The sequence below is a fragment of the Pituophis catenifer genome, unplaced genomic scaffold (assembly GCF_029215685.1).
Source record: "Pituophis catenifer annectens isolate HBS135680 unplaced genomic scaffold, rPitCat1.0.hap2 SCAF_6, whole genome shotgun sequence".
NCBI lineage: Eukaryota > Metazoa > Chordata > Lepidosauria > Squamata > Colubridae > Pituophis > Pituophis catenifer.
In genome coordinates this window covers 28,768,830-28,784,509 of record NW_027256886.1, presented here as the reverse complement: position 1 = coordinate 28,784,509, position 15,680 = coordinate 28,768,830, and the positions used below count along the sequence as shown (strand labels likewise).

Here is a 15,680-nt window from a genome sequence, read left to right as displayed (position 1 = left end):
CCAATGTGAATTCATTTCTCTGTACCTGAGCCTAAACCTTGACTGAAAAGAATAATCTATTTTCTCCAGAATTCCATCCAATCTCAGCACCCATCAACCCTCAAACTTTCAATAACATTCTCCCTGAAGGAAAGATCACAGACTGGTGAATAGCTAATCTAAATTGCTGGGTCAAGTGAAGGCCACAAGTGAATAGCTAATCTAAAATACTAGGTCAAGTGAAGGCTTCTTGATAACAGAGTGCACCATGCCTCCTTCAAAGCAGGCAGCATCACATTTCCCTCAGAAAGTATTCATTACCATCCAAACTTAGCATTCTGTCACACTTTAGGAGTTTTTCACCAACCAGAAGAAAGAATGGGGATTCAAGATGTAAGTGGCTGTGCTAATTTTGCAGAAATCAGGACTAACAGACTAAGAGACCCCTTTAAAATAATCCCACATAATCTTGCAAATTTATCTTCATAGGATATAACCAGTTAACAAACAGTTAACATTCAAATTAAGAGTGAATCTGAGTGATTTTAGCCCACAAACCCCTCACAGTGACTCAAAACATGGTATTTTAGCCTATTTTCCTCCAAAGAGCTGCAACACTTTAAACCGAACATCCAGCCAGTATAAAGACATAATAAAAGCATGAAAAATTGTTCTTTTTCCATATTTATTGCCACAGTATAGTCTCAAACCCAAGTTCACATCTGTATTCAGTCAAATACCTTTTTTCTGTTGCTTCATCTCCCAAAGCTCCTCAGTAAACAAGGAAAAATATCTGGATTGGCAACTTGGAAAACCACTCAGGTCTAATTCGGTCCTATATTCCAGAATGCTACTAAGTCTTCTGCCACAAAAATGTTGGGGAAATGATTGCCACTGTAACTTTTGGGAGGGAGGGGGGGATCAAGTATTCTCAAATCAAGAAGATCCATTAGGCACCTGGGATGGACAATCAAATAAGTCTATCCTTGTAGAATTTAGCAATATTGTCAAGTACACAGCAATCACGTTGTACAGCTAGCTTTCTAAATGTAATTTTTCCTTTAAAAATATAGAAAAAAGACTTCAAAGTATTATTTTAGCTATCTACAATGTTTTAGAAATGGTGAGTATTAAGCTTTTAGTTGTTTCTTTGTTTAAATAAGCTCAATTTATATCATAAATTAGATATGAAAGTCCTAAATTTATCAGAACACATAAGTGGTTTAACAGCTATATCAGTATCCTCAACTTTCTACCATAATTGGAACCAGAATCCCAGTTACTATGGAGTCACTGAGTGAAGCAGTCATTAGGTGAGAGGCCTACATGATCGCTTCACTCAATGACTCCATCCCGGCACTCCCGTTAGTAGTGTTTAAGCCATTTCCTGGGTTGTAAAGGAGATGGAGTGAAAGAGCTGCCTGCCAAGTTCAGCTCCCTTGTACGTGGAAGAGTAGGGGTGAAATGCTCCTGGTTCGGACCGGATCGCCTGATCCGGTAGCAAAAATCCCTGTCCCCCACCCCATACCCTTTTCCGACGAAAAAATGCTTTTAAAAGTTTTTTTAAAAAGCCTCTGATGATCGTGCGGCTCAACTGGAATCGTCAGAGGCTTTTCTGCAACCTTTTGGCCGAAGAGGTGGTTAAAAAAAATGCTTTGAAAAGTCTCTGATGATCCCAGCTGAGTTGCCTGATTGGCAGACAGGCCTTTCAAAACATTTTTTAAAAAGTCTCTCTGACGATCCCAGCTGAGTTGCCTGATCGGCAGAGGTTTTTCAAAGCATTAGAAAAAATGCTTTGAAAAGTGTTTTTTTTTAAAGTTGGCCACGCCCACCCAGTCACATTACCCCCCCAAGCCATGCCCACAGAACTGGTAGTAACAAATTTTACATTTCACCCCTGTGGAAGAGAACTCCTTTGGCAGGCTACAGGAAAGGAGCTCAGATCTTTAGGATCTGAGCTCTGTTTCTTTATCCTGCCAGAGCAATTATGCGGCCCTCTCCATGCGCTGGCAGGAACTGTTCTCACAAGTTGCAGAATGAGAACTTGAAATCCTTAGGATCTGAGCTCCATTTCTACACCCTCCTGAGGGAGTTCAGCTCCTTTCGCAAATAGCAATCATGTAACTGCAGGGTGCTTGGCAACTGATAGTAAGTGCAAACAGGTTGCCAAGGACCCAGATCACATGACTGCAGGGGTGGTAATGCCACATTTTCAATGGCCAGCAATGTTTTACAGTCCATATAGCACCCTTTCCATGGCCATTATAATTCCAGATCATAATTAAATGAACAGTCATAAGTTAAGGATAGCTGTAATTCAAATTTTAAAAAATGCTTATATACTTACTTTATTAACAATAATTATAAAGTGTTCAAAATCTTGAGGACTCTAGGAAATTTATAACAGGAAGACGGAAAAAAGTAATAAAATCACAGTAGAAAATAAAAGACAGATTCCTTTAACAGTTAGGTGGAATAGAGGTTTACTGAAATATCATCTACGTAACTTGGTTATAGAATGTAATCAGAATGTTATCAGGTTCGCCTGATTCGCCAGTTGCGTCCCTTTCTGGATCGGGACTCCTTACACACGGTCACTCAGGCACTCGTCACCTCCCGCCTGGACTACTGTAATGCTCTCTACATGGGGCTCCCCTTGAGGAGCACCCGGAGGCTCCAACTGGTGCAGAATGCGGCCGCGCAGGGGATTATGGGAGCGATGGGGCGCTCCCATGTGATGCCCCTCCTGCGCGAGCTGCACTGGCTCCCGGTGGTCTTCTGGGTGCGCTTCAAGGTGTTGGTTACCACCTTTAAAGCGTTCCATGGCTTAGGGCCTGGGTACTTACAGGACCGCTTTCTGCCACCGATAGCCTCCCACCGGCCAGTACGCTCCCACAGAGAGGGACTCCTCAGGGTGCCCTCAGCCAGACAATGTCAGCTGGCGACCCCCAGGGGGAGGGCCTTCTCTGTGGCAGCACCTGTCCTCTGGAACGACCTACCCCCGGAGATATGAAGGATCCCAGATCTCCATGCTTTTCACCGTGCCCTTAAAACTTTTTTATTTCATCATGCCGGGCTGGCTTAACACACACACCCTTTAGATATTTTTAATTGTTAATTGATTTTAGTCGGGATGTTTTAAATTTATTGGACCAAAATTTGTTTAATTCTTCTTAAATTTTGAATATGATCTTTTTTATTCTTAGCTGTTCACTGCCCTGAGTCCAGTGGGAGAAGGGCGGTATAAAAATCTAATAAAATAAATAAATAAATATGTTTATTTCTGTTCTTCTGGATGAATACTATTCCACAAAAGAAGGCCAACTTTAGAGAACGCCTGTCATCTTGTGCTCAACCCATGAACTTTACAAGGAGAAACTCTACCAGGATTTCTTTAAAACACGACTAGTAAAATCAGTTCCATCACAGTATTTCCTGATAAACCCAGGACTGCATTAGAAGAAAGCACTATATAGTGAAAGTAACCTAGAATTTATAGGTATTCTGTTTTCCTTACCTGCAGCTCCTTGTGGAGCCTCATCAGCTCGTGCAGCTGAAGAATTAACACCATCCTGATTGTTATCAGGATCAGCCATTTTCTCCTGTCGGCGAGCCTCAGCTGCTCCTCTTTTGCCCAGGCCAGAGCCTCGCCGACTAAAAAACAGGTACAATCAGAAACCTTCTAGATTATGTTTTTAGTTTACAATGGCTTCAAATTAAACCCTATATGCCCTATAGTAGTACTTTTTCACTGTATGTTCAAAAATACTTTAAAAAGCAACTTCAACTATATATAAGAAATATACCATCAATACCACCACATCTTGGCTTAGCTAACTCTAACAATCTAGTTCATGGAAAAATACTTCCATGTTAATGTCCATCTATTTTCAAAATCTATATAGCAAATTAAAGACTTCCTGCAGAAATATAGATACATTTTTTTAAAAAAAACCTCCCACTGAAGTAGGAGCTAGGAGTAAACAAATATTTCAGATGCCACCCCAAAAATCTTTAATCTTCTGTTAAATTATATATTTTTTATTTATTTAAAACATTCCTATAGATGCTCTGGGCAGCTTCCAATCAAAAGCAATTGATTATTTCACCTGCAAATCAACACTACATGTAGTCTTCGGGCTATGATAGCATTTGGGACCAGAACATTTGTTGTTAAGTGATGCAGTCATAAAGCGCAATGTCACTTAGTGACAGTAATTCAGGTAGCTGTCGTAACTCCAGGATGGCACAAGTCATTAAGTAGGAAGAGACAGGAGTCCCAGGCTAAGTGCTTAAGAGGATGCATGAGTGCTGCTGGGATGTGTGCAACTGTCACAGGCAGGGACTAGAGTTCAGGAATATGCCATTGTGGGTGGGGTGAATGCCACAGATATGTAGTGCTAGTGCGTCAGGGGAGACTGCAGGCTGCCAGTGGAAGCCACATACACAATAGAGTGCAGGCACATTGGCAGCCCGGGGGGTGGGGGTTGGGTGTCAGTGGATGCTATGGATCATGGGTGGGCCAGTGGGAGGAGGCACGCATGAGTTTATGGAATGGGGGGATGCTACAGATATTGTACTCCGCAGCAGGTCTTCTTAGGAGAAAAAGTGGAAGAAGCAACTTACAGGAGCAACTTGCAACCTCTTCTGCCTGCATCCTCATTGAATTTGCTTGTAGTAAGCCAGTAGGGAATTTTACAAATGTGATCACGTAACTGTGGGATGCTGCAACTGTTATATATGCAAGTTTGCCAAGCACCTGGGTTACGAACAGGTGACTGGGAAATGCTGCAACTGCCAGAAGTTTGTGGACTGGTTAAAATTATCACTTGTTCAGGGCCATTGTAACTTTGAATGATTGCTAAACTAGTAGTCATAACTTCAAAGCTATTTGTAGTTACTGCCAAGAACTATGCAGTTTAAATCATAGCGAATCTATTAAGATTGATTCAAAATATTTCTTTTCAAAAATATTTTATTTTTATTCCTATGTCCCTTAGAAACATCTTCACTTATTTTCCAAATCCACATCATTTAGCTTACTTGATCTGTTACATTTGCCAACCACTCAAGTATCTTCAACTATATTATTTATCAGCTTACCAAACATCACTTTTTCAATGTATAAAGTTATGCATAATATTCAATTTTCTCTATGTTAATTTCGAAGTCTTTCTACCTCCTTGTGGAAGAGATATTTAAATACTCCATCAGCCATATAACTTCTTTGACTAAAGAGTTTTACACTGTTATATTTTATATGTTATATTGTCAATATTGTTTTATATTGAGAAAATTAGTACACAGTCTTCTCATACTTTTTTCCCATTACCTATATTTGAATCCTATTCAAATCCTGTCCTCTTGCAGTCACCTCTACTAGTTTTTGAAGTATTTTTTTAAGTTCACTATTTTATGCTATTCAATGTGTTTGAAATATGTAGCATGATATTGCTTCTTGAAAGGTTTGGTTAGTTTGTTGACTTATTAAATAACATTATCAAAGCACTCTGGGAAGCTGACAGTTACAAAACCCAAATCACAGCAAGAAAAATAATATTATTTAAACTGCCGCATTAAAAATTGGCAAAAGATCAGCAACCCCAAATTCACCCTCTGTTCTTAAAAGTTCATCAGAAAAATCTATTCCTAACAAACTTCCAAAAGATTAAAAGAGAGAAACAACTAACCTAGCTATTTCAGAAGGGTAGAGCAATCGCCTTATTTATGTTTAAATATTGTATAAAGTTCTGCACAACTAACTGACAACTTCAGGACTTTTACTTAAACTTTATTTTTAGTTTTTAACTAAAGTTTAAAAACTAAGTTTTTAACATATATGCTTGTACAACCTATACTTATACAATAGATAATTACTCTCCTAGAAATGATCTGGTTTAAATAAACAGTTCCTACAGAATGTATTTTTGAAAGGGAAATTCATGTAATTGTTGAATGGCCCAATTCAAATGCTTGTATGTCAGCAATATAAATTGAGTCATAACTTAACCTTGTTACAATCTGCTTTCCTTCTTGATGTGTCTTGAATTAGGTATTATTTCTTTTAAATCCCAAACTATGAAATGTTAAACTACAGTGTAAGATCCTGTTTTAACTGAAATTTAACTATCTGAAATCTGATAGTTTCTGGGTTAAATGTAATGGGAAACAATAGTTTAAGATGTGCTGTATCTCAGAGTGTTTCAAAATGAGCCTGGTGGAACAGAAAGAGGATGGCAAAAATGTGGAATAGGTTCACATGTACCTCAAATGATTAAGGAAGTTGTTTGAACTGGATATAGTTATCATATTTAAAATCAGCAAAGTATTTAGTGTGGACTTGCTAATTTAGTATAGTACTGAGAACAATTACTTATTTCAAACTGTGATTTTATGTTATAGTATTTCTCAAATCATTAAATTTGTCAAATTAAACATACTATCTATCAGGCACACAAATATAAACTGTCCATTATGTTCATTCAAATTCTTTATAAGCTTTTCCCAAATGCAATTTCTTCAACTATTTTAAAGTGTTAGTAATTTTATATCACATTATACCTGGTACTAGCACAGGAGCCCGTGGTCTTTTGCCGTGTGCTCCGCCTCAAACTGGGGAGCTCAGCAGGTGGTGATTCACTGCGCTTTTTTGTAGCTTTTCTCAAGCCTAAACAAATAGAAAATGGGTAATAATGACAGCTTATATTTCTTCACAAGTTTCCCAACATGAAATGTTCCCATTACGCTCCTCGCTCTTTTTACTCATGCCACCATGAAAGAGAACTTCTACAAAGTTGATTTAAGAAAAACAAAAATATGGTAAGGTTAAAAATGTATTTATTTTATAAATACACTATACATTATACTATTACTGTGTTCATTTATTTACATGATATTTGAAAAGCTTTTCAATATTCTCACCAGTAAAAAAAAAATAACCTGGTATTTCTTAGATTTATATTCTGACTTTCCTCTATGCCTATCTTTTTTCTCTATAAATACAATTTTGTCAGATTTATTTGCCTAAGAATGATTAACCCACTGAACTACCATGACTGACTTGAACTTTATCAATTCTTTCTTAACTTTTATCGCATACAACTGCATATCCCATGGTATGTACAACTTCATGCTATGATTTATAGAAGCCCATAACATACTTAATGCGGAGGACAGGGGGAAAAAAATTCAATCAACTATTTTATTTCAATCTATTGAAAGGTATACACAAACCATTTTGACTTTGAAATGCCTTGTTTAAAATTATGATTTTCAAATTTGAAACAACATATTTCAATCTAATTTCATTTCAAAACAGTGCTGTTCTGTGCCCAGGAAACTTTTGGAAACTAGTTCAATATCAAAATATTTGACAATATTACATAGAATACCTTGTATGAAATGAAAAACCACTAAATAATCTCTCATATCAAAAAATATGTCCATATATGAACATTTTGATATATCACACTAGTTAAAGAAATTGCTTTCTAATGTCAACAACCTAACTATTCTGCAGTGGAGAATGGATGTATAGAGAGAATCATCAAAATATGATGGGATACAAGAAATTCAAACAGGGATTAATTTTCAATCATTGCTGAAGCTAAAATACTTTTTACATGAAATTAGAAAGTGGAGTGGCTTGATTTTTTTAGAAAGTCATAAATATCTGCACAAAACGAAAGGAACTAAATCCTTTATATCTCAATAACTAGTATGACTTAAGCTATAATTTTTTTCCAAAATTTAATTGAAGGAAGTTTCTTGAAACTATGGAAAATAATAAAGAAAGTGCTGACAGACTTTAGGATACTCCCATATGCATGATCGTAGAAAGAAAAAATCTTTCCTTCTCCTGGAGAGAATACGGGGACATGAGTGATACCTTTTCTTTTATGAGTGGAAAGTGGAACATTAGAATTAAAAATAGTTTATACTAACTAATGCCATCTCATTTAATTTTCTTTTAATTTGCAGGGGAGGAGGCAAAATACTGGGAAAGGAGAAAGAGTATTTTTACTATATTATTATATACTATATTATATACTGATATTATTTCTGTACAAGTTAAACATGTCAAATTATAAATTTTTAGCACTGATCAAAGAAGAAAAACGAAGTCAAGGACCTGTTTATGGGTTTATTTAAATTTATTTAAATCAGTGTAGTACTGCATGATTCATAGCTAGGACTGTGCAATGCTTTGAATTCAATTTCTAAAGGATGCTTCGAAATGCAATGGAGCATAAATGCAATGTTTATCTATATATGACTCTTTTTTCCAAAGATGCATGGTTACTCCCATGCATCTGTCACATAATCCCAAGAAAGTCCTGGTTCTTTTACAATGTATAGGTATGGTATCATATTTGCTTTGTTGGATGCTAAGGCATATCTTTTGTGGGTTAAACTAAAGCACTATACAATGCTAGGTAAATTACTTACTATGGCTACTAATGAATCCATTTAAGGCAAGAGAAAGGGAGCTGAGTTACTACACTGAAATCTGAGAAAAAACAAGGTGGTCACAGAATTTTCACCAAGCTGCAGAGTGTCCACCACGAACGCCGGCCCCAAGACAGTTGGTGACTGGGGAAAAAGCCAGGGAATGGCTCTGCCCAACTCCGGAATGATCCCAGGTAGTGACGCAGACTCTTCCCACCGATGCCCATACACCAACCAAGGAGGTCGGGAGCCCACCAAGTACTGGACGATTACCGGTTGTGTCCGGTGACAGCGACAACAAGGACCCGAATGACCCAATGGTAAGTAACCCTGTTCGTCTCTTCATGGTCCCATTAACCGTTCAGAACTCACACACATCCCAGGGGTTAGGCAGGGGGCTTTAATTGACTTGGACTGCACCCGGTGCTTAATGCACCATGCTGTGGTCGATGAATTGGGGTTTCGCATGACAAGGCTGCGTCAGCCCATTAAGTTTGAACAAATGGATGGTTCCACACTTGGCGGAGTACCTGCTACCCATGTCACTGAGCCAGGTAGGTTAGAAATGGGAGACCACTGGGAAAACATCAAGCTTATTGTAGTGGAAAGGATGATTGAACCTATCATTTTAGGATTAGCCTAGCTGGATAAACTACCAGAACTAACCATCTGGTGGGAACAGGAGTTCCAGAAACTAAGGATGGCACTTGGTCCTGAGCCACCAATCCGGAGTCAGGTGAAAGGGGGAATAGGAGCGGAGGGGGGTGTACAGCAGGAACAGGCACTCACGGATGGGTGGTTCCCAAGTACATTCGGGGATTTGGAAGACGTCTTTAGTGAGGAAGAGTGTGAGGTCCTACCACCTCACCGCTTGACACACTGTGGCATCGAGTTGATACCAGGAGCCAAACTGCCAAAGCCCCGTATGTACTCGATGACACCGAAGGAACTCGAGGAGTTAAGACGCTACATAGACAGGAACCTGGCCAGGGGGTTCATTCGGCCCAGCAGGTCCCGCATGGCCGTGCTATCCTGTTCGAAGAGAAAAAGGACAGCGGTCTACGCCTGTGTGTAGACCTCCGTGAACTAAATGAAGTGTGTGTGGAGCATCTATATCCGTTACACTAATGAAAGATCTACTTGCCACCTTACGACGGGCCGGTTTTTCACTAAGCTCGACATGTGGGAAGCCTATTACCGGGTGCATATCCGACCGGGGATGAATGGAAGACAACGTTCAATTGTTCCCTGGGGAGCTATCAGTTGCAAGTGATGCCATTCGGGTTGCAGGGAACCCCGGCCATATTCATGCAGTTGATAAATGAGGTACTGCATGAGTATCTGTACAGGGGGTATTTATATACCTGGATTACATCCTAATTTATACCAAAATGATGGAGGAACACTCCTGATTAGTACACCAGTTGTTGCAAAAGCTGCTGGCTGCCAAACTGTTCGCGAAGCTCTGTAAGTGCAAGTTTCACCAAACAGAGTTGGATTATTTGGGTTACCGAATATCTGGTGAGGGGGTGGAGATGGATCCTCAGAAGGTCAGGGCGATGTTGGAGTGGCAAGCCCCGAGAACAAAGAAACAGTTGCAGTTTCTTCGGGTTTGCAACTTCTACAGGCAGTTTATTCCATTATTTGCTCAGGTGGCGATGCCCCTGACAGACTTACTGAGTACCAAACCCGCCACGATAAAACCATGCCCGGGGCAAGCGTTGACGTGGACGACTGCATGTCAGCGAGCATTCGAAGAGCTAAAAGCGCTGTTTGCCCATGAACCAGTCCTAAAATACCCCGATCCAACATTGCCCTTTATAGTGCAGGCAGATGCAAGTGATGTAACTGCAGGAGCGGTCTTGTTACAAAAGAACAAGTAGGTTCCAGCCTTGTGCTTACACATCCCGGAAGCTCATGCCCACAGAATGAGGCTGAGCGATATGGGAGGAGGCCTTCGCAGTACGATGGGCACTCCTCACATGGCGAAATCTATTCGAGGACGCAGGGACGCCGTTTGAGATATGGATCAACCACAAAATTTAGAAGCCCTCCAGACACCCCGGAAGTTGTTTCCAAAACAAGTGCGCTGGGAATAATTTTCTAGCCGACGTCTTGTCCCGTATGCCCCAGTACAACAGCAAATGGGAAGAAGTGATACAAGCCATAATACCACTTAGGCAGTCAGTAGGACAGATAAAAGGCAATGAGCCAGTAAACCCTTGGCACGCCGAACTACGCAAAGCCTTGTCAACTGACTCTTGGCTAGTGGACAATAAAACATTATTAACCCACAGGGAGGGCCTTGCCTGGAAGGAAGATAAGCAGTATGTTCCCACTGGCCTTTGGCTTCCAGTGTTAAAGAGATGCCATAACATTAAACCAGCCGGTCACTTCAGTTTCCTTAAAACATTACACCTGACAAGATGACAATTCTGGTGGCTATGGATGCGCATGGACATTGAGGCTTATGTAAAGAGTTGTCCAGTCTGAGCATTAACCAAGCCACGGCTGGGTAAACCTCTTGGCTTGTTACAATCTGTAGCCGAGGTTGGTCGGCCATGGGATGAAATTGCCATGGATTTCATCGTCAACCTCCCGGATAGCAGCAGTCATACAGTGATATGGACTGTGATAGATTTATTTTCAAAACAAGCACACTTCATACAGTGCAGCGGTTTACCATCAGCACAGCAGTTAGAGAAATTGTTTATTCAACACATCTACCGCCTGCACGGGGTACCCCATTGCATTATCTCGGATAGGGGGGTAAAGTTTACCGCCAGGTTCTGGCGGAACTTCATCCTACTAATAGGATCATCACAGGGGTTAAGTTCAGCCTTCCACCCTAGCATCAATGGAACAGCCGAGAGGACCAATGCTATGGTGGAACGCTACCTGAGATGTTACGTTTCCTCCAGGCAATCAGACTGGGCAGGCCTTCTACCATTTGCCGAAGTAGCATACAATAACACGGTACACCGCAGTATTGGTCTCACTCCCTTCCAGATAGTGTCTGGGAGAGAATTTTCTGCTATTCCAGAACTAGAGCTTAACCCCCAAAACCCAGTGACCCTGAATAAGTCGGCTGATAAGATTGGGGAAGTCTGGCCCCAAGTCAAACTAGCATTACAGAGAGCCACAGAGGATTATAAACAGCAGGCAGATAAAAGAAAGGCAGACCAGAAACCGTTCCAAGTGGGGGATCGGGTATACCTGTCCACTAAGTAACTAAAGATAAGGACACCCAGTAAGAAATTGGGTCCCAAATACCTAGGACATTTTACAGTGACCCGGATTATCAACCCCGCAGCGCTGGCCCTGAAACTACAACCCCTATTAGACAAAATCCATCCTGTGTTCCATCATAGTCTGCTAAAACCAGTGGAGGCCACTAGGGCTCCGACCGAATCCCCTGGGCCCAGGGCTAATGACCACTACAAGATAGACGAGAACCTTGACTCCAAACTCTCTAGAGGAAAAGTACGATATTTAGTACATTGGAAAGAGTACTCTTACATGGAGGCTTCATGGGTGGCGGAACATAACATCAATGCCACACGGCTGTTATGACAGTTCCTTCACAAGTACCCACACAAACGGGGGGGGGGAGGCGGCAGTGGTCAGTCAGGCAACACAAACCTCTCTGCTTTTGTCTCTTGCAGGTGGACTCCTGGAGCCCTTCGAGCTCCAGTCCAGGGCTCGACACACGAATAGGGGAAGTACACACAAACCTGGAGGGAAGTTAGAGCAGCTGAGGCGAAGCACACAGAGGCTGACATGAGCACGGATGATGGTGGCGAAACGCAGGGCGGTGGGTGGATGGGCAAACGGCAACAGCAGGGCCATATTCGTGGTCCGGCTTCCTGGCAATGGTGGATGATGTCACGGCAGTCAGCACACAGGAGAGAGCCGGGCAACCCGTTTGAACCGAGCCACCAAACAGCTGAGAGGGGGCCTGATGCAACCGCCGAATGCTTGTTTGATATGGGGTGGTACAAGCTGTTAAAAGGCGCTTTTGTTTTTTTTTAATTTGATTTATATGCCGCCCTTCTCCGGAGACTCAGGGCGGCTTACAATGCGTTAAGCAATAGCCTTCATACTTTTGTATGAAGCAGAAGCTCTCAGCGCCAACTTTACATCATTGTGACTCAGCGTGGACTAAGAACCGGCTTGTAGCGGCAATAAAAACTACATCAAACCAGCACAGGCCTGGTTTAGCTGGGCCGAGACTCTGATTTTAATCTTATTTTTTTCTGAAGAAAATCAATAAACAAATTTTAGAAATCATTTTGAAGAATTATCTGTTGGAATATCTGTTTAGAAAAGTTACTTTTTTCTAAAAAATTTAGTCTAAATGCTCTTTACCCCTCTTCAGATATTAAAATTCTTCTGATTGGGTAAAGGACTATGTCTTGCTGTGTTCCCTTCATCCTATCGTCCCTATCAACACAGGACAGACAATAGGCTACCTTGACTTGAATATCTGCTACTTAAGTAGTTCTTCATAATCTTCCCCTAGAATTTGCTACAAAATGATGAACAATTTGGGTTTTTATTTTAAAAAAATAGAACATTTCATAGAGGTTAAAGTTGTCAGTCTTTTAACTGTCAATAACTCTATTTATCACAAACAGAATCAAAAGGATAATATTTTTCAAAACTAATTTCTAGAAAACAGAAGTATTAGTTCATATTCTGTGGATTTCCTAGATGCAGCTGACTGATTTTCTCAAAACAGTATAGGCCATTTTTTTTAGGACAGATAATATGTAGAATCAGAGTACTGGATTTGTTTCAACTCAGAAGCAGCCTTATGGTATTTTAGCCTTTCTAAACTCATTTGGAAATGTTAGAAATATAATAAATTTTATGTGAATTAAACTGCATATAGATTTAATTTGAATTAATTCTAGGTTTAAAAAACTATTTAGTTCAAACTATATCTAACATGAAATGATCCAGAAAATGAGTTATTCAAATATATATATTTAAAATGGGCATTACACTGTAGTGCTCTAGACTCTAGACTAAAACAATTATTCATGTTCTACACTAAATCCAATATATACAGTTTCAGAGAGCAAGAATTATAAATATGAATCACTGTATCCTGAATTTTACTGAACAAATTATTTTTAGACATTAAACATCAAACATGTACCCACACATGTAGTAGTATATAGACTGCAGTGATAAAATCAGAGATTTTTTAAACTTCACAATTGTCTTCCTTAAACTAAATATTTACTGCAAAAGTATGCATTGTTTTCTTGTAGCACATGGTAGATATTCATAAATCATATGAATTGCAAAAGTTAGAAATCTACTGGAAAAACAGTATATGTTAGTTGATAATTTAAGTATCAAAGAGAGACTCTGAACAGAATCCGCATTCTGATCCAAATTCGTATTTAGATACAATCATTACATTTGGTAACCCTTGTCCAAGTTGATACCTTTCCCTCTCTCTTTGCCACACAGGATTGTGAATAAATAATTCCTACTCTTGTTTGGAAGATACAATTTAAGAAATAAGAAAAATGGACTCATTCAACATAAAATATGCTAGTAAACCAGATAACTTGAAATATAGGCAAGATATATAAAAACTAGAGGGCACTGGAAAGTTACATCTTTCCTAGTCCACTATAAGCATAGAACTTAAAAGTACAAAGACATACCCTACTGAAATAGAGATCAAGAGTAAGAACTGATGTCTCTTTGCACCTGAAATATACACTCCCTGCCTAGAGCCCCCAACAGCCCTTTCTTTAATTTACTAATCATCCAGTGATTATGTATGGTAAATTACCTTTCATATGATTTATTATAGATCTTACTAAATTATTACAATAGCTATATTACAATAATAATAGTAATAGTAATAATAAAAATAATAAAAATTCCAAGACCTCACAGAAATGAAAACATTTTCAACAACTCACTTGCTAGTTTAGCCTGTAATCCTGAAGGCCCAGGTTTTGATGCCTCTGGTTTAGAAGACCCCGGTAGAGAAAGTTTTGTTTTAGGCAAGCTAACCTTGGGGCTAAAACGAGCAGCCCAATCAAACTTTGAAGAGCCACCTATTTTATTTTGTTCTTTATCCCTGCTACTCCTCCGTGGGCTAGGGCTGGATGCAGATCTGGAGCGCCTGGCCTTGCTCTGGTCTTTTCCCTGTTTGACTCTAGCACCCTGAGAAACAGCAGAAGATGCAGAAGCAACAACAGAGGAGGAGGAAGATGTAGAGGCTGAAGAGGAGGAATCTGTGATGGTACTGCACCCAGCTTTGGCTGAGCTCACTGATTTTGAAGCCAGCTTGGTGGGTTTTGCTGGTCTCTCTTCACTGCCAGTTGATTCAGCTGCTGAACGACTCTTTACAATAGGTAAGGTTTCTGTCCTTTTCCGTTTCTGGCTTCTGGAGCTAACGGTAGCTCCACCCTTTCTGGTGTGAGCTTTACTGGTTGATGGCAATTGTGAAGACTTTGACTCTTGCTCTTGATGCAAATGTCTTTTCTTAGACTTAGTCTGAGATTTATTTCTTTCCAAGTCCGAAGAAGAATCAGCGTGCTGAAGTGCTTTGGTTTTTTTGGCAGGGCTAGGAGAATTTGTCTGGTTGTAATCTGGGCTAGCACTGCGTTTCACTCCTCGAGAACTGTCTCTTTTAGGCACCTGCCCGGATTTTTGATGCTCTAAAGTACTGTCTGTGTCCAGAGCCTCTTGTTGTGGAATTATAATAGCAGATGAGCTACAGCCTCTGAGAAGGTAAACATAAATTCAATATTACTACTCAGCAAAGAAAATAATATTTTTAAAACCTTCAGAAATCACCTGGCTATTTAGTTTGTACTTTTCAAAGAAATGTGGCTGAACAGTTACTACTCTACCTCTACATAAGAACAAAGAAGCAGGGCAAAGCTTTGAGTCAAATCATAATAATCAACTAATCAACATGTTAGTTATTAACTAACATGACTCCCAAATCATGAATTATATTTACCATGTTTCCCTGAAAATACGACATGTCCTGAAAATAAGACCAAGCCTGATTTTTGGGGTGGGCGTGAATATACGCCCTCCCCCGAAAATAAGCCCTAGTAAAGGGTTTGGCATGGGCAGCACAGAAAGCAGCCCTTCCGTTCCCTGGTCAGCTAATGGCAGCTGGGCTCCTTAATGGCAACCTGCGGATCAGCTGAGCTAATCAGGAGCTGCCCCAGCGTTCTTGGCGCTCGCCCGTCTCGCATCCATCCATC

General features: G+C 40.2%; 1 protein-coding gene across 2 annotated transcripts in view; it reads right to left on the bottom strand.

Moving 5' to 3' along the window:
• The window catches only part of TRIP12 (thyroid hormone receptor interactor 12), a 92,217-nt gene that overhangs the window by 46,328 nt on the left and 30,209 nt on the right, over window positions 1–15,680 (bottom strand). For both annotated transcript variants that reach the window (XM_070945988.1, XM_070945989.1), the window contains exons 4-6: window positions 14,376–15,184; window positions 6,541–6,646; window positions 3,497–3,633 (exon numbers count right to left, since the gene is read on the bottom strand). In XM_070945988.1, coding sequence (XP_070802089.1) covers window positions 3,497–3,633; window positions 6,541–6,646; window positions 14,376–15,184 — 1,052 coding nt within the window. The remainder of the gene's footprint in view (window positions 1–3,496; window positions 3,634–6,540; window positions 6,647–14,375; window positions 15,185–15,680) is intronic.